The 19,714-nt window shown below is 39.1% G+C and overlaps 1 protein-coding gene across 15 annotated transcripts in view; it reads left to right on the top strand.

The window, feature by feature from the left end:
• Window positions 1-19,714, top strand: part of LOC131428271 (uncharacterized) — a 209,690-nt gene that overhangs the window by 149,791 nt on the left and 40,185 nt on the right. For 12 of the 15 annotated variants that reach the window (XM_058592076.1, XM_058592074.1, XM_058592080.1 and 9 more), the window contains 6 exons: window positions 2,327-2,418; window positions 10,321-10,554; window positions 10,618-11,045; window positions 17,937-18,247; window positions 18,313-18,471; window positions 18,575-18,648. In XM_058592076.1, coding sequence (XP_058448059.1) covers window positions 2,327-2,418; window positions 10,321-10,554; window positions 10,618-11,045; window positions 17,937-18,247; window positions 18,313-18,471; window positions 18,575-18,648 — 1,298 coding nt within the window. Of the gene's footprint in view, window positions 1-2,326; window positions 2,419-10,320; window positions 10,555-10,617; window positions 11,046-17,936; window positions 18,248-18,312; window positions 18,472-18,574; window positions 18,649-19,321; window positions 19,406-19,714 lie in introns of all 15 variants that reach the window. The other 3 variants (XR_009229359.1, XR_009229358.1, XR_009229360.1) reach the window with 1 other exon arrangement.

Raw genomic sequence — 19,714 nt, 5'->3', positions numbered from 1 at the left:
AAAGTACCTGGAAACGCTGAAATGGGAAGTCTTGCCCCACCCGTTGTATTCCCCAGATGTCGTCCCTTCTGACTTCCACCTATTCCGTTCGATGGCACACGGCCTGGCAGATCAACATTTTCAATCCTTCGAAGAGTTGGAAAAATAGATTGCTTCATGTCAAAAGAGGACTCCTTTTTTCGAGCCGGGATCCGAAAATTGCCGGAAAGATGGAAGAAAGTTGTCGCTAGCGACGGACAATACTTTGAATAATATATTTGCAAGCACTTTTTCGCAATAAAGCTTTTAATTTTGGAAAAAACGGCGGAAGCAAAGTTGTACACCTAATATCTAATGCGGCTATGCCACATCGTTTTGGTCCATGTGCTGTCCGACCTCGCTACCACTCGTTCGGACCTAACTAAGGCAAAGAAACCTAGCTTTGAGTAGACCGGGCAAACGAGGCGGTTACAGGTTTGTATGCAAGAGGCCGCCGCTTCCGACGGCGTGTCGGCGGCCGACTCAACTGGCGTCGGCTCGGCGACTTTGTGCCGCTGAGCCATCTTGGCTTCGGTTATGTGGCTGAGCCACATCAGTTATACAGCAGACATAACATGCAGGAGATATGACCCTTTCGGCGAAATTACCCGAAATTACGACTTTCGGCGAAATGGCATTCGGCGAAACGACTTTCGGCGAAATGGCTTTCGGCGATATGATCCGCTCCCATGTGAAACACCCGAAAAAACAGACGAATTGGGGACTGAAACAACTGGCGGAGGGGTTGCTACAGAAAAATGACTACAAATGAACGCTGTGGCACCCGAGCACAGCTGAACATGCTCGGTTCTTTTGTTCAATTAGACCGTTTCTTCGTGTCTTTCACATGCAGGATAGTTTGATTGGCAAAACGATTACCCCGGATAGGATAGCTAACTACGTGTTCGAGTCTCGTCTCTGCGGTGGCTTTTTCGTGGTGTTCATTACATAGGTGATCAAATTCATTTGTTTTCCTTTTTATTCACAATTTCTAGAAAAATGCGTACTTTAAAACGTACTGTTTTTTTTTTCAAAGTCGATGTACTGTATTTTCTTGAGTTTTACGTCAAATGTACCGTTTTTTTCGTCAACAAAAATATACGAGCTTTAATCATAACTGATCTGCTATCGTCGCGAAGACAACTCCAGCCCGTACCGTGTGAGTTAAAGTCTCCTAAAATCAACGTCGGTACGTGAAGGACACGGCATGCGACAACGTCAATACCTGCTATCGAGGGTAGGTAAATTCGATAAAAAGAATAGCACTTTTTGATCCTCTAAAGTACTCCTCCGTAGGGACCTTCTCGATCCAGTCGAATAATGTTATAGTCGTGGAAGTTTAGTGGTACATCAGAATTTAGCCAAGAAGTTTGTGAACATCAGTTCAGCCTTCCCTGAGAGAATTAAGTACACAAAATTGTTACATACGCACATATACAAACATACATTTGCACTTTTTTTTCGGGAAATTTTTTATAATCAAACGAGACGTTTGATTGAGATCAACTTCAGATGAGACATCTGTTTGAATTTGGTTCATAATTTATCAAACATTTTGTTCACTGTCCGTCGACACTCAGGTCGGCTTGCTTTGACTTTGGGCTATTCGGGCAAGAGTTGTCATATGAGATACCGTCAGTAGATTTCGCACTTCCGTTCGGAAGAGCAAAACCAGAGCAATCCATGACACCGATGTTTTTCAATTAAGCTGGACATTAAATTAAACACAGACAACCGTGCCGTTTCGGGATCATCAGACGCCGTGGTGTTTCATTGCTCTTGGTTTGTGATTGCGCGAAACTTGAGTCATTTTCCAGCCTGAAGCATTTAGACTTGTGCCGACTGATGAGAGTGGGTGGTTACTCAAGTTTCGCTAAGATAATTGATTGGGTTTTAAATTCCACTGACTTTTCGTTGCTAGTGATTTAACGAACATTTCGCGCAGCGGTTGCAAACGCCAATGAACATGAGATTGAATAGTCCATTAAAATAAATACACACACATTAGTCTTCGGTCAAACTTCTGTCACATGGATACCCGCAAGTAAGAAAAGAGATAGTGTCTGGGATGTCAGGGTGTTGTTCAACTGTCAAGATGCTTTTATAACCCCCGACCGACCAATTAGTCAAGTGAGAAGCGAGGAAAAAAAATATAAAAACGGCTAGACGAAAATCGTTTTTCGTCGTTTGTTGGCACGTGTGTTTTGAAAAGACGCGAAAAAAAAACTGAAACGCACTCGCCTCGCAACCATGAAACTAATTAAGATTTCAAACTTTGCTTCTAATATTTCCTTCGTCTCTTTTGCAGTCGAAACCTGTCAACAGACTAATCCCGCCAAACATTCACACGACGCTTCAGCGGCACTTGCGGAACTCAACGAAAGCTCCCTACATACCACAGTAAGTAAATGCGGATCGGAAATCTTGGGGTTTAAATTTTATCGGCTTAGGTAAGTGTGCGGAAAATTTCTGGCATCTTCTGATTTTTTTCTGTTTATCACGTCAACCAGTTTAAATCGAAATCGTGTTTCGTCTGTGTGGGTGACTCCCACGCTACTAAACGGTAGTAAAAAAAAGAATATTTATCGGAAAAATAGATACTTTGAAATACACGGACAATCGTGAGTCTCCATCGGCACTGAACTTTTTTCCATATTTTCTCGGTACGTAGTCCACAGGTCTGAATGGTGCCACAATCCGCTAGTTTCGGACAGCAATTTGTCAAGTGTATGTGATCATGCCAAAACATGTCAGCTCACTGCTTAAACATGCCAACTCTATGCCGTAAGATTTGTTGGAATGACTTAAAAATGTCATCAATGTAGACCACCATGTATTTGACGGATTCCAATGGAGCACCGGTAGTTGAGAACGTTCACTGAAACTTGAGAAGTTGTTAGCCAAGTAAAATTTTGATACTACATTCCGTGGAGGAATTTGATGAAATCTTCCTGAGTGGGGATCAAACATATGAGAACTGAGATGCGAGACTAGTGCTTTATTCAAAAAATCGTCGTCCTGAACCTACACAGACCAACTAATTCGTATTTTCCCCGCATAATATGTCACTTATCCGGTTGATTCCTAGTTAGTTTTAAGTCTTACTATCGTTCATAGTTAAATTTCGATCTGTAATTCCGAAAGACAATCGAATCTGAACTAAAAAGTCGATTTATCTTACATGAAAAAAAAATCTCGATTCTAAAGAGTCGATTGCCGAAAGAGATCTTTTCAACCTTACGCCACTCTTTGCTCTCTATCTGGAAAGTGTTCAATTTCGGCTTCATACATGAGGAGAGTAATTTAAAGTCAGTCAATCCCGCACATAGGGTCAGAAAGTTTTTCTGGCCCGAAGAGGCGAATGACCTTAAAGTTAAAACCTCTATAATCGAAACAAACAAAAAATATGAGCAAACGGAATCAACCTCAAATTAAAAAATGAAATACATGGAAAAGTTAATTTGAAAGGTTATAGTTCTGCATTGATAGAAATTCGGATGGCGGCTGGTCTGGACGAGTGAACTAAAAATTTCCCATCAAGCATTATTCTCATGTGGCTAAATGTTTCGTGATGGAAAAATACGGACTCTCTCTTGGTCATATATTTAGGTCGATTTTCTCCTAACGAATTATTTGAATTGATTCCAAAAATCCAATCCAACGATGTGATACAATGGTCCTGTTGTGATTGGACTGCTCGAAGTAAGGAGTGTATCGAAAATAAGCTATCCACATACATTTGTGTTGTACGCATGTATTTGTGATGTTTTTTTTTTTGCTCAGATCACAGCATGCTGTGCGTCTGGCTGTCAGCTTTCGTTTGTTTACTTGTTTGTGCGGTTGAAATTCTGCGTTTTCAAAATGTTGCGTATTGAAAAGGAAGTGAAAATTATGGTTCTGGACACATGGCCAAGTGAGAAGGGTATTACTATGCGAAAATTGACGAAGGGGTTTGGAATTCATCATGCCAGTGTTAAAACCATCATTAATAAGTTTGGGGAACACTATTCTTTGGATGAGCTACCAGGAAGAGGCAGAAAACCCGGTTCTTTTAACCCGAAACTGGACCAGAAAGTGGTATCTCTAATCATGAAGAACAAATCAATGTCAATACGTGATTTGGTCAATAAAGCAGGAACGAATGTCGGAATGATCCAGCGTATCAAGAGGCGAAATCACCTGAAGACCTACAAGAAGGACAAAATCTCGAAACAAAGTGTAGAACATAAGAAGCGAGCAGCAACAAGGGGCCGGAAATTGTATTCGCGTCTTTTGTAGTGTCCGGATGCATGCGTTTTGATGGACGATGAGACTTATGTAAAGGAGGACTCAAAAACCCTTCCAGGTCCACAATACTTTACTGTCTTCGTTGGGGAGGATGTGAGCGATGCGGACAGGTCGATTCAAGTGGATAAATTCGGTCGAAAGGTACTGGTATGGCAAGCAATACGTTCCTGTGGTTTGAAGTCAACCATTTTTTACACTACCGGAACTATAAATGCAAATATCTATCGATCTGAGTGTCTCCAGAAGAGATTTCTGCTTTTATATAAGAAGCATAGTACATCTCCACTGTTTTGGCCGGATTTAGCGTCGGCTCACTATGTCAAAACCACTCTCAAAGGGAACAGGGTATAAATTTCGTTGAGAAAAATATCAATCCACCAAATTGCCCTCAGCTTCGACCCATCGTATAACAAATTCACTTTTCGTCCAAAATAAACGCAAGAACTGTTTTTTTTAATCTGAAATGAAGCGAATTCTGATACTAGAGTTTTGTATTGATAGAAATAAACCGGATGGTGCCAGGTTTGGACAAGTTACTAGAAATTTATCCATCTTCCTCTATTTTTTTAAATAACATAATATTTTATCTGAGCCGCAGCATGCGGCGGAGCGTTGTAGAGATGAAATAAAAACGGACTCGTTCCTTGGGTCACATTTTTGCTCTCTGATTCCATCATTTGCAGATTATGACATTTTGTTGTGAATTCGACCATCTCATTGGACTAGTCGAATGTTGCTCTACGGTTAAGATCATGATAATCTATTCGTCACCAAAAATGAAAGAATTTGGATGTAACTGAAGTGAAATATAATCTGCCAATAGAGTTCTGCGTTGACACAAATAAGTGTCGGAAGGCGTTACACCTGGACGTGTGAGCTAGAATTTTCTCATTCACCACTATTTGTAAACAGCCGCAAAATATTTTAGAAACTGATCTCCAGATAATTAGGAGAACGCACCACCTGAGCCAGTTTGTTCTGATTTCTGAAACAAGTGGCCGAGCATTGTCGTGATAAAAAACGACGCACTCATATTCTGGTCGATTTTTCTTCAAACTTTCTCGCTTCAAATGAATTACATTAACTTGTTCCAGTAATCTGATTGTAGGATTCGAGACAATGCCCTGTCGTTGTTGGATTACTTGTAGTATGTGACACATCAACGTAATAAATTCATTTTTTGTCATCAAAAGAAAACATGAAAATTTGGATATAACAAAATGTAAGGGTATTGAGTTCTGCATTGATAAAAATGGTAAATACAGAGCGAAATTATACCGGGAAACCGTTTTGTCAATTGAAGACTTCAAACGTGAATCGCTACGCGCATTGAAGGCTATTTCGGAAATTGACCTGAACAACTGTTTCGAGAAAAAAAACGTTTTTCTTTCAAAAAAAAAAAACGTTGGCACAAGTGTATTGCTCTTGACGAATGAGCTAATTTTTTTTCCATGCAGCAATATATTTTTTAACAATTTTAACCTGATCCTGAGCATATGGCCGAATGTTGGCAAGATAAAAAATTACGGACTCGATTTTTGGATAATTTTTTATCCGATTCGAACGAACAACTTTAAACTGAATGCAGTAATTTGATTCAGAAAATAGATACAACGGGCCTGTGATGATTATTACAACTATATCATACGATGGTATTCTAATTCCTCCACATGCAGAGTAAGAACAGCTTCTCGCTTTTTGGTGAATGTTTCTTTAGTGATACTTAATTGCTTCAATGAAATGATGCACATCATATCTCCGGAGTATGTTCAAACGAATTGTAGATTTCCAGAAGACTCGTTCTTCGGCCCAAACTACAATCATTATAAATCTCTTTCGGCATTGGTGCTGCATGCCCAGCTTACTGCAATATATCGTGTTTTATGGGTTTTCCAATGTCAGCATGTTTGTTACCTTTATATAGCTCGTTATTCACGCGTCTGCACCATTCTCCATTTCAACTTTACCGCCGAATGTTGAGCATAGAATTTTTCTTTCAAATAAGATGACTACTGGAAAAACTGATACCTTCGACGACCATGCCGACCATAGCCTTGTACATCAACAGGGAGTGTCACCTACTTTTATAGAGCAAATTTTGCACGAGTCTGAGAAGTTTGAAATTTCAGTGGGCTGCGGAGTCCGTGGTGAGCCTTATCCACAGCCGCAATACATTATTTTTTCCTTATGGTTTCAGAGGCCACTATTGTTCCAAGTTTTCGTAGCTTATCGACAATCTCGTATCGTAACTCATAAATTTCCACCTCCAATCCGCCATCCTCAGCATTGCTTCGTTTTCTACAAGCTAGCATGAAATGAGTTTGTAATCAAATCTAATCTCACAGTTTCTCTCTTGAAAGATACAAGGACCTCCACCGCTCTAAGATCAATACCAAACATATCAATATTGTCTGAAAAACTAAGAATAATCTTGCGAGAATATTGATAGACAGGTTTGCCTGCACGTTGAATCTTTATACCACTGCTGCAAAATTTAACAGATTCGAGAGTACATGTCCTTGCTTCAATCCACCTAACAACACAATTTCGTTTAATATCAAATCAACTAGAACTTCGCAAGGATTCCCTCTGCAGCACGATGACTACTCGAATATCTGCAACAGTGAGTAAACACGACTTGAATAGAGCAACCTCAATGTCCACACCGTATGGACTGCCTCGTTTTCTACCACGTCACGATAAAAACTGAAAATACCAATGCCTCTGCATTGTCAAGAAACCTCGTGAAATTTATTGATGATAGTTCCGTTTTTCTGCAGGCCGGGTCTTTGAGTGCTATACTAAACAACGCTCCTTTGAGTGTTATACTAAGCAACAAATTAGAGAGTGCATCACCTTGCTTCAAATCAGCTAAAGTCGTTTTGTCAGAAAGCCATATTCCGGCCACAATTCGTTATGTTTCATGGAATCATTCGCTCCAATCTGAAATCTAGGAACAGAAAAGAGCCCCCTTGCCTATCTGGAACTGATTGTTTGATTCACTCATTTATTTGACACCACTTATTATGTTGTTGAAAGATGTTGTATCTGTATAATGTGGTAGAAACAGGTGCAACCACAACTCTTTTGTGATAGTGAAATTAACTTTGCTTCAGCAAGCCAAATAAAACTAAAAACCACGTGCTTGCATTCGTCACATTATTCGTACTAGTTGGCATCTAATCAAAGCATGTTTATTTTTCATGTATGTCGTCATACCAAACTATTTACAAATATTTGATTAACAACGAAAACAAGCCATGTGGTCTGCCCCACCTCTTTATATCACATTGGTATCAGTAGGGTGATTTTGTTGAAGGTTGTTTTATGTTAAAAGTTGCTCTCGTTAAAGGTTATTGTTATTTTGAATTATTGTAGTTATTGACTTGGTAAGGTTGCTGTTGTTGAAGATTTTTATTGTTCAAGGTTGTTGTTGTGGAAGTTTGCCGTTGTTTAATGTTATTGGTGTTTGGAGTTGTTGCTGTTATTAAAGGTTGTTGTTGTTATTGAAGGTTTTTATTGTTAAGGACGATTGTTGTTCAAGATTCTTGCCGTTGAAGGATGTTTTTGTTGAATGTTGCTGTTTTTAAAGGTTATTGTTGTTTTGAATTGTTGCAGTCATTGTGAGTTGCTGTAATGGACTTTTTTTGTGTTGAAGGTTGCTCTTGTTTAAGGATATAGACGTTTTGAATTGTTGCTGTTATCGTAGGTTGTTATTGCTGAAGTTTGTTGTTGCTGTTGAAGTTTTTTTTTTGTTGAGGATTCTCGTTGTTGATGATTGTTTTTATTGTTTGAAGTTATTGTTGTTAAAGGTTGTTGTTGGTGCTGATGGCAACTGTTGGTAGAAAGTTGAAGATGTTTTAACTTTTTTCCGGCTCTATTATTGTCCGTATTGTTGCTGTGGTTGTTTACTGTTTCTTGTCATTGGTACAGGTTCTAGTCATGCTGCTATCTGACTTGTAAAACTTCCAAGCGTCATTCTCTTCTATTCCCTGTCTCTGCGAGCATTCTAACCACTGTTCTCCACACGTTATCATTGTCGTTCTCTGACATCGAATCAATCGTCGAGTTGATTTTCTATTTGTGGCTGTTGTCTTGACCTGCTATCCAATAACCTAAGTACGAAGTTCTTGCCTCCCAAGAAGTCTACATTTGCGATGATAATTTTCAAGATTTCTTTTTAGCGAATGTAAATTTCAGGTTCTTTCGTTCGACTTCTTATATCAAGTTTTGCACAGACTCTTTAGAAGCTTTCATTGCTACATTACTTCAGTTTGTTTGAACTGCATCTAGCAGACAATCGTTTTTAGAGCTTGACGATGGACCCATACTGAGTTCAGGGGGGGGGGTTAATATCCTTGGGTTCCGTTGGCTCTTTATAGGCTTTGGTTTTCGATTTCTCATCATGAATTGCTCTTCCAAACGTTATATGAATGCTTTCTTTGCATCGGTGACAACTAATTTGGTTATATTCAACCATCTCACCAACCCGGCGAGTAGCTCGGATTTTCGCGATACGTGAGAACAATTTTGAGGCGTAGCTCCTCTTGCTTAGATGACATTTTAATAACCGAAGAGCAAATATCGAAATTAAACAATTTATATGATGCTACACATAAATATCTTAAAAATGAAAGATTTGTTGTTTTTTTTATTATGCGCGATATATCGTTGAATTAGTTATAATTGACAATGTATCGCATTTCTTCTTCAGCCGTCTGATTTGGTCAGATGCGCCAATCGCCACCGATGATAATACTATGCTAAAACGACGCCGCCCGACATCTTTCGGCATGACACAAAAGGAAACATCTCCACTTCATACTCTGAGTATTTCACGCCATTAAAAAAAAACTTTACAGTCTGATAATGATTGGTGCTGTGTAGAATTTCCCCAGAGAGAATCGCAAGTTGACAATTATCGCAGAAAATCGAATCGATGATTCAACTTGATGATTCTCATACTAGGTTGCAATATTTCAAAACCCTTGTGTGGAGCATTCACAGACATTTTCATAAACACAACTTATACAAAGCTTATATGCACATAGTTAGAATAAGCGGTAATAGTAAAATGATTCTATCGCAATTATCCACTGTCCATACCGATTCGAATCGCGAAACGAGAATAAGCGACCGTTTGTTGCTTTAGAGAGAATCCCCACAACAGCGTGTTAACCTTTGATTCTCAGAAATGTCTTCGACAGAAATTCGCTCTCGCACTGGTGTCTATTCTATGTTAAATGAGCCATGCCGGGTTTTTGTTGCTGCGATGATATCCGTCTCTCTTTGATGGCACTGATTCAATCGTGTGAAGAGTTGCTAGTGAGCGTTTTTTGATACGATAAGAGCCATCCTTGGTCTAAACATAGCAGAAAAAGTACTTACTTTGTACTCCGAAAACTCATTTCAGTAGAAAACCCTAATACAAAATTCATTCCATCAAATCCGAACAATTTGATAGAATTTCGTCCTCCTGGGCCTTCGTGTCATAACTTTTTTTTTATTCATTCGTTTTTCCTTCATAAGTTTCACTGAACTTATGTCACTACGACGTGACCGATGATGGGTTGAATTTTTATGAATGAAATATAACTGTTTTGGCAGCTGACCGACGAACCGACACGGACAGAGTACGAAGGTGAACGAGGAAGATGTGCAAGGTCTTTTTCTGTTTTTTTTTTAAGATTAGCATACAGACAAGTGCCAACTTATGCATATGCGGCGATTCACTCGAAGCCAAAACGGGAAGGACTTTCGAAAGTGACGAAGATGCCTCCTCTCAGCGACGATTCGATGGGTTGCGAGGAATGTTTAATTTAATTTGTTGATGAATGCCGAATCTAATGACCGTCGTATTTGCAACTTGGCAACATTTTAATGTGACTTTTTTTCTGTTGTAGCTTGGGTTGGTCATTCGAAATGACTCATCGTGTTGTGAGTTTTTGCGGGACCCGAGCTCGGGTTGGTTCATTCAATTGGTTTTGAAAACCCGTTTTACTGACTCTTCCGCAGATTCCACTTCCCCAATGGAAAACCGCCACCATCGATCACGACCGAGACGACAATGCAACGGCTGGAGCAGGTCTTCGATAGCCTTCCCAACTACGAGTGCAATCGGGATAAGTTCCACATGATTGTCACGATGTGCCAAGTGCCACTGTACTGGCGAGTACCGCTCTTCATGTGCACACCCCTGACCTCCAACGGCTGTGTGAACGGCGACAAGTTCATCAGCTTTTGGCGACAGTGAGTAGAGGAAATTTTCCCTCAAGATGAAGTATTAGCATTAATTTTTCAATTCGTTTTCAGGATGACCTCCTTCTGCCACGATCCGGCGTCTCGTTTCGTGTACATCATGTCCCGGGGGGATCGCACACGACCCTACATTCTGCCGGAAGATTTTGCCGCACTGATACAGGACGTGGTCGACACCCATCCGGGGTTGGCATTCCTCAAGGAGGCAGCCGAATTTCATTCGCGGTACGTGCACACCGTGATAGCCCGAATCTACTACAACGTGAACCGCAGCTGGACGGGGAAAATTACGACTCCCGAGCTACGGAAGTCCAACCTGCTCGATGTGATACAGCTGCTGGAGGAAGAGGAAGACATCAACCAAATCATGGCGTATTTCAGCTACGAGCACTTTTACGTCATCTACTGCAAGTTCTGGGAGCTTGACCGGGATCACGATCTGTTTATCGATCAGCAGGATTTGGCCAGGCACAATGATCATGGTAAGTGTGATGGGGTTCGAGTCGGATCGTTTTGTTTCCGTTTATTTAAAAAAAAATTAGTTGGTACGAACATGAAACGTTTGATTGAGAATCTAATAGCATATATGAATACAATCTAAAAATTGTATTTGTTCACTGACGTCATCGTAGCTACAATGATTTAAGTTGATATGTGAAGACTAGATAAGATCACCGAGCCAAGTACATTTCGAGCAAAGAACCTATTAGTTCGACAAAGGTCTTGGTTTTAAGTTCTGGAGAATTAGGAATTTATCATAGATTTATTTTTGCACTTGTAGTACACTATCTTGATATTTGCTATTTACCTTACGATCTATGCCTTGGGTACTACACGAATAAACCTAGACAGATTGCCTAGTGGTCGACGATTTGAACCTCAGATTGTCTACTGCTCTCATTTCTCTCTATTAGAAATAAGAATTGCTGAATAGTCCTAGTATGTGCATTTAAGATACATATTTTTATAGTAATCGAGTAATATTTGCATGACGATGTATTTTTAGCCACGACGAATTGGTTCATTCGACGAAATTACCTATTCTATGAAATGGGATCCGACCAATTTATGTTCGACGCTTTTAGCTTTCCTCATCTAAAGCTCATTGTTCGGTGAATAAAAAAGCATTTTTTAAGAATATTTTTTGGTTGGTCATTTCGCCGAAAGGGTAATTTCGAGTACATCACACCATCAACCGAAAAACTACAAATTCTGGCTATTTATTTATTTTTAAGTCTCCTAGACAACTGCTGGCGATGCAAGCTTAGTTGGCTGCCGACCCGCCGTCGGAAGCGGCGGCCTCTTTCTTACAAACCTGTAGCCGCCTCCTCTGATCAGTCTACTCAAAGCTATGTTTTTTTGGCTCAGTTTGGTTCGAACGGGTGATAGCGAGGTCGGACAGCACACGAACAAAAATGATTTTTTATTTATACTCAGTTAACGGAAAATACCGCAAAGATTTGCCTAGTAGATACGCCAAACCAAATGCTTTGATGATTAGTAGCTAATAAAGTCAACAAGTTTTCTTGTAAATTCCTTTATGATGATCATGAATCAAACCGTAAAAAATTGGGATGAGTTTCAGACGTGCGATTGTAGATCAACGAAACGGACGTAAACACTATCATTTTTCATTTGTCTTTATTTTAATGACCCTTTCGATGAAATTAGGAAAAAGAGTTATAAAGCGCCCCTGATGGCCAAAACGTCCCCCTTCCTGTTTTAAGTATTCAAGACTTTTCTACACAGAAGTTTAATCACTAACACTATCTTTTCGTAAGATCTCTCTGCTATGCAAATTTGGCAGTTGTTCTGTACTGGAAAATATGAAAAAACTGAAAATATCATTAGGTAGTTTTACGATGTAAGCTTTTGCTTCCACTAAACAAGCATTTTTACCCTATAAAACGTCTAATGGTCGGTTGCTACTTTAGTCGGTTTATCTTTTAGCAGTGCTAATGCCTCTATTTACAGTATAAAAATCTAGAGAAACAAAGCCATTTCTTTGATATACGAATTTTCTCATAACAGTCACTCTACGAACATTATGCCCCACCTTCGATTCAACAGTATGTTTCGAGTTAAAATATTGGTTTAAAGATTTATAACGATTATTAAAACAAAATGTAGCGTTGCGTATTGAAATACCTAGATCCTCGAAGAAAATATATCAGTACATTTTGAAATAACTCATTGTTTTCTTAAGGGGGGCATATTATAAAACTTTACCCTACTGTTTCGGCAAAATGACGCTCACCCGACATAATGAATCGGGCACAGTTTTGCGGAAGTAGCTGTACTATCCACTATCTGAAGCTTTCCACAAACGATCCTGAATCCTTATCAAGCAAAATTATAAAAACAGATATTTTTCCGTGAAAAAGAAAACAAAATAATGACTTTCAAAATGTTATAGAACTCTGTTTCCCGAAACATTATTCTTTGTTTTGCAAAATCGGGTCACTATAAAATTTGGTTTAGTAGAATCATGAGTCGGGTAGCGTAATAATCTGTTTAGATGAAATTATTAAATTTATATTGATGATAGACGACAAAAAGTTCTCTGCTAGCTTAGGTGACCGACTTACCCTTCCGTTAAATACTTTTTTTTACCTTACTTAAGTGAGGAGTATTTTGTAGATGTCGGTTTTCTTAGACGACTCGCCGTTGGTAGGGAGAGCTAGGTTTTTTTCGAAGATCAAATAAGTATGAATACCATTCAGGATGCCGGTTCCTTTTAGACAGAGAGGGTCGGTCATGCATATGGGAAAAAAGGCGCAATCTTTCGCATCTATTGGTATGTTGTGGGGGAAGTGGGGCTAAGCCCGCCATCATAAGCATCCCATTTTTTAAAGTCAGAGATCTGGAATCGCAATTCCATCCATGCCATATCTACATACGTAGTTACTTATGTACTTAACCTTGGCAACACTGGGTGTTGCCCGGTGGATTTGACGTTTCCATCATCAACCATTACCATCTTCAAAACATTTTGTCGTTTGAGCGTTATTTGTTTTGTTTACAGAGCGTTGAAAATTTTACCTCAGAAAAAAAATGTTATTGAATCGTGAACATTTTCGTGCAATGATTTATTACGATTTTCGTCGTGGATTATCAAGATAAAAGTGCTGCAATCAACTTAGTTCGACTTTTGGCAGTGTAACACCATCCTATGCGACTGTAAAAAACTGGTGTAAAGAATTCAATCGTTGTCGTAGTTCGCTTGCCGATGAATTCAAAGAAGTTCTTCCAAAACCAGTTGTTTTGCCAGAAAACATGGATGCTGTGAAAAATTTGATAATGCAAGATCGTCATGTGACGTACCGTGAAATGGAGGCAGCCGTAGGCATTAGTGTGAAAAGCTTATATATCCGATTTATTAAATTAATGGCGCCATAACTAAGTTCCTTTTTTGCAATGACTGAGTGGAAACATATATTGGAGAACTCAAATGAATGCGAAACTCACAGAAAACATTATTTTTCTGGAAAAAGATACGCTCAGAGACAGAACTCGAACCTGCCTTCTTATGCAATCCGTGGAACGAGTCATTGCAAAAAACTGAACTTTACATCAAACCAACTAAAATTAATAAATCGTTAAAAACAATTACGGTTTGATTCTCCCGTACCAATCTGCTTCTGGTAGGAAAGAGCAGACTATCAAACAGCCTTCATAGCGTCTGTCACTGACGATAGTCAGGCAGCGACTGGCACAGTAGAGAAGGCAGCATGTGATTATAAATATAGTCTCCTACCCAGTGCTTGAGCGGAAGAATAGGTATCGAGCGAGAAGACTAGTTTTGGATATATGAGACCGGTCGTGAGGCAGCTAGGATTTAGACCATGTTCGATGTACGCTTACCAGACCCAGTCGTGTGATAGAGCCGTGTCTACCACAGTTTCAGAATGGCGAAATGGTAACGCGTATGCATGGATTGCATAAGAAGGCTCGAGTCCTGTCTCAGAGCGTATCTTTTTCAAAAAATGATCTTTTCTGTGAGTTTCTCATTCATTTGGCTTTTCATTTATATGTTTCCACTCAGTCATTGCAAAAACTGAGCTTATATATTGTTTATGTTTATGCAAAATACATTTAGTCGTAAAAGAAATTGTTCACGTTGAATCGCACATAATTTGACAATCGCTTAAAAAAAGACTCGTTTCGATTGGTGCAAAGAAATGCTGATAAAACTCAATCATGGTACTTCAAATTTGGTGTAAGGAGTGTATCGAAAATAAGCTATCCACATACATTTGTGTTGTACGCATGTATTTGTTAAGGGTTTTTATGCTCAGATCACAGCATGCTGTGCGTTTGGCTGTCAGCTTTCGTTTGTTTACTTGTCTGTGCGGTTGAAATTCTGCGTTTTCAAAATGTCGCGTATTGATAAGGAAGTGAAAATTAAGGTTCTGAACTCATGGCTAAGTGAGAAGGGTATTACTATGCGAAAATTGGCGAAGCGGTTTGGAATTTATCATGCCAGTGTTAAAACCATCATTAATAAGTTTGGGGAACACTATTCTTTCGATGAGCTACCAGGAAGAGGTAGAAAACCCGGTTCTTCCAACCCGAAACTGGACCAGAAAGTGGTATCTCTAATCACGAAGAACAAATCAATGTCAATACGTGATTTGGCCAAAAAAGCAGGAACGAGTGTCGGAATGATCCAGCGTATCAAGAAGCGAAATCACCTGAAGACCTACAAGAAGCAAAAAATCTCTAAACAAAGTGTAGAACAAAAGAAGCAAGCAGTAACAAGGGCCCGGAAATTGTATTCACGTCTTTTGCAGTGTTCGGATGCATGCGTTTTGATGGACGATGAGACTATGTAAAGTAGGACTCAAAAACTCTTCCAGGTCCACAATACTTTACTGTCGTCGTTGAGGAGGATGTGAGCGATGCGGACAGGTCGATTTAATTAGAGAAATTCGGTCGAAAGGTACTGATATGGCAAGCAATATGGTCCTGTGGTTTGAAGTCAACCATTTTTTACACTACCGGAACTATAAATGCAGAAATCTATCGATCTGAGTGTCTCCAGAAGAGATTGCTGCCTTTATATAAGAAGCATAGTACATCTCCACTGTTTTGGCCGGATTTAGCGTCGGCTCACTATGTCAAAACCATTCTCAAAGGGAACAGGGTATAAATTTCGTTGAGAAAAATATCAATCCACCAAATTGCCCTCAGCTTCGACCCATCGAACGTTACTGAGCAATCGTAAAGAGGGTCTTCAAGAAAACTGGTAAGGCAGTTGGGAACATGCAGGAGTTCAAACAAATTTGGGCTCAAGCGTCCAAAAAATGCGATGCAACACTTGTCCGGAACTTGATGAAGAGCGTTCGATCAAAAGTTCGAAAATTCGTGAAGGAATAATTTAAATTTCATCCGGTTTTCATTATGCTCAAGTTTAACCTCGTACAATAAAGGATCAATTTTAAGTTTGAATAAAATATCGATTTTATCATAATTTGAAAGAAAAATTTGTGGATAGCTTCTTTTAGATACAATCCTTAGTACTGATTCCCAATTAAATTTAAAATTTGACATATTAAGTGAGACGTAAGCTCATTTTATCAGCATGCATTCAAATCAGACGAAGAAAAATTCATGTTGGTCTTGAAACCAAGACCAAGAGATTATAGCTTACGCAAAATGTACTGTCCTAAAATGGAAGAATTATTAGGAATGTTTGGCATTGTTTTTTTTTACCTAAGAAAATAAGATCGATAACTTCTTGTGCCTTTTTTTCCTTCCTTGACGAACATTTATAATGCTCAAACTCTCATTACATATGCGGCAAGAGATCTAGGCCATTACTTCTAACTCTTTAAATTTGGCATGCATGTCATTAAATTAAAAATGATACTTTTTCTAGAATGTATTATGGCATAGATAGATATTTTAAATATTCCGAATAATGGACTTAATATCATTTTCATGAATGCTCCTGACAGTCATCTTTTAGCTGCTCCTTTTGCCGGTCTTGAATCGGTAGTTTCTAATCCTCCCGTGAAATCCGGTACCTGCAAATTTTGGTAGTGAACGTTATCCGGACACAGCAAAGATTTGGTTTCCCGCAATGCCGATTTTAAGCTTTGTGAAATCGGACAGGTTATTTTCGAAATTTCGATCCAAAATCATTCCTAGAAAATCAAATCAATCAGTGGTCTTTCATGCCCACAATTCAATACAAATTACATAGTTTTCTCATGAAGGGGTTAACTGGTTCTGAGGATTTATTTAGTAGTTCACTTTAGTGAGAGATAGAGTAGAAAGTGCAACCACTCAATTAATCATAAGGGATGTAAGCTCGCTGAGCAAAATCGAAGAAGATTCATTCAATTAGAATCAGATTTTAGTTACATACCAATACCAATAGAGGCTAATAGAAAAAAGTATAAATTGATAAATTAATAAGTTGTCTTACCAACTCTCAATCCACTAATGTGTTTGTGTTTTGTTGTTTGGTTTGAACATGACAGGTTCAAAATTTGGTTTAAACATGAAATCTCACCAGTTGTCATAAACGATACTGTTATCCAAAAAAAAAAAACAGTTACAGTTATGTTAAAAAAAACAGAGTAAAACTCGAATAAATATGTCATTAACAGAAACGAGATGAATAACTGTCATCCCCTTCGACTAAAATACGAAATTTCTTCCGAAACTCTTAAAACTCTGGACAGCCGGCTGTCGGGAGATTCGCTTTCAATTCATGCATTTAATTCATAGTGTTTTGTTTTTTTTTCAGTAATGCGAGATGACACACTACTGAAAAATAAAAATAAAATAAACACTCACGGATGGGTTTACTGCAAACCAATCATGGATTTTCAGCTTGAATCTTGAAATTGACTTGTAATTTTTTACACATTCCATATAAACTGTGAAAATCAATTTTTTGTGCCGTATTTTGATTTTGGGCCATCCAATCGTCTTTGAAAATCGATAAAGTGAAGCTTTTGTTTTTATTGAGAAAAATAATCATTTAAACACAAGGATAAGATACTACCGACCAAAAGCAATGAATTTGCTTAGAACTTTTCTCCTAGACGTGGCCGTTCTAAAATATTTTGATATGTTGCATTCTGAACACTCTGTCAGCGTAGAGAGAAGTCAGTCATGACTCATGAACTCAGCGCCTGAGAGCGTTATGCTCTCACAAAAGTATGTCACTTATGACTTGTGAGAGCTGGATATCTTGGTAATATGATGTCTTTAATTCCACCCATTTCTGGAATTGCTCTGGTGTCTTTAATAAATTGTTATGATTTAAAGCTACATTGAATCAAATATCGGCATCAGCTTATTCAGTTCAATGCAAGAAACGTTTCCCAAAACAAACTATAATCTCCATAATTTTGCAGCACTCTCGTCCCGCATGATTGAGCGCATCTTCTCCGGCTGTGTGACCCGTGGAGCCCGACGGGGCAATCCCAGTCCGATGGTGATGGGCCCGAACGGACCGAAAATGTCCTACACGGACTTCGTGTGGTTCCTGCTGGCAGAGGAGGACAAGACGCACCCGACGGCGATCGAGTACTGGTTCCGCTGTATGGACGTCGACGGTGACGGTATGCTGTCGATGTATGAGCTGGAATACTTCTACGAGGAACAGCAGCACCGGATGGAGTCTCTTGGTATCGAGACACTGCCATTTGAAGACTGCCTGTGCCAGGTATGGAATGTTTTGCGATTTGCGCTGTGGCAATTTTTGCTCTGATGAATTGACTCTTTCGACAGATGCTGGATATGATTAAGCCAACCACACCCGGCTGTATCACGCTTGCCGATCTGAAACGGTGCAAAATGACGCCCATCTTTTTCGATACGTTCTTCAACCTGGAGAAGTACATGGAGCACGAGCAGCGGGATCCATTTGCACAACGTGATAATGACGATGTAGGAATTCGGTTCCATCCGAGCGCACAGTTGATGCACGCAATAGTTCTGAAAATTAAATCGTTCTTTGTTGGTTTTCCTTCGCTTGTTTATTTTGTTGCAGCTCTCCGACTGGGATCGTTACGCCGCCCAGGAATATGAACTGCTGGTGGCAGAGGAAGGAGGTGACACTCAAGGGTAAATATGAACCGTATTAGCTTGTTCCATATTTGGAAGTACTTCCTTAACATTGACAGCAGACAGTGCACTCACTCGACCTAGCGAATAAAATCCACTCACCCGTTTCAACGCACTACTAGAGTTGTAGTTTATTCTCTCTGTTACAGTCTTACTAATCTCATTACTACTACTACTACTACTATTACCACCATTACTCTTACTATCACTACTACTACTATTACTACTACTACCATTACTACTACTAATAACATTACTAAAACTACTACTACTACTATTACTATTAACAATCGTTATCAAAAATATTTCAAACTCTTCTTCTATCTCATGTGTCAGTTAACTCAGTCGGCTTACATTCCAAGATCAGGCTATCCTTACTAAAACGGCATTTCAACTGCCATCAATCTCGATAAAACCATTCAGTTCAGCTCCGATCCAACGCAAAATCCCATTTTTTTCGAATATAATCAATATATTTGTTTGTGATTGGTTACGTTAAAAAAAATGTTTATTTTTTTCTTAAATTTATTAATGCATTGCATTACCTAAAGTATCCGCTAAGTTTGATTTTACTGGACCTCAACATACAATATATTTTGTCTTTCTTTTTGTTTCTTTTTATATCAACACACACACAAACACACTCTCGATACTCACTTTGTTTTCGGTGAAGGGAGGAAGAAACCCGATAAACAATGCCTTTGTTAGATGGTTTTGTGTGGGAGAAGAAGTATTAAAAGTAGCGCGAAAATTAGGGGTAAGAGCTAAAATAATAGCAAAAACACCATCCGTCTAATCCAAAAACCGCAGCGAAAATCAAACAACACACTCATTTGTTCCTTTTGCGCTCGCTCTACCGCTCGATCTGATAACCATCTTCTGTCTCTTCTTCTACTTCCTTGTTTTTACTGACCGAATTACTATTGCCTGTTTGCGAAACCAAACAAAACCAAAAATCGTAGCAAACTGATTTATTAACCTGCAAATGCCCGGGCTCCGTCGTGAGCCGATGCTTTCATTCCATGAGTAGATCGTACTTGTATGTGCACTCTAATCGTTTAACCAT

Source organism: Malaya genurostris, chromosome 2 (assembly GCF_030247185.1).
Source record: "Malaya genurostris strain Urasoe2022 chromosome 2, Malgen_1.1, whole genome shotgun sequence".
NCBI classification, from domain to species: domain Eukaryota; kingdom Metazoa; phylum Arthropoda; class Insecta; order Diptera; family Culicidae; genus Malaya; species Malaya genurostris.
Note: the sequence above shows the minus strand (reverse complement) of the source record. Positions and strands in the feature narration are given on the sequence as shown.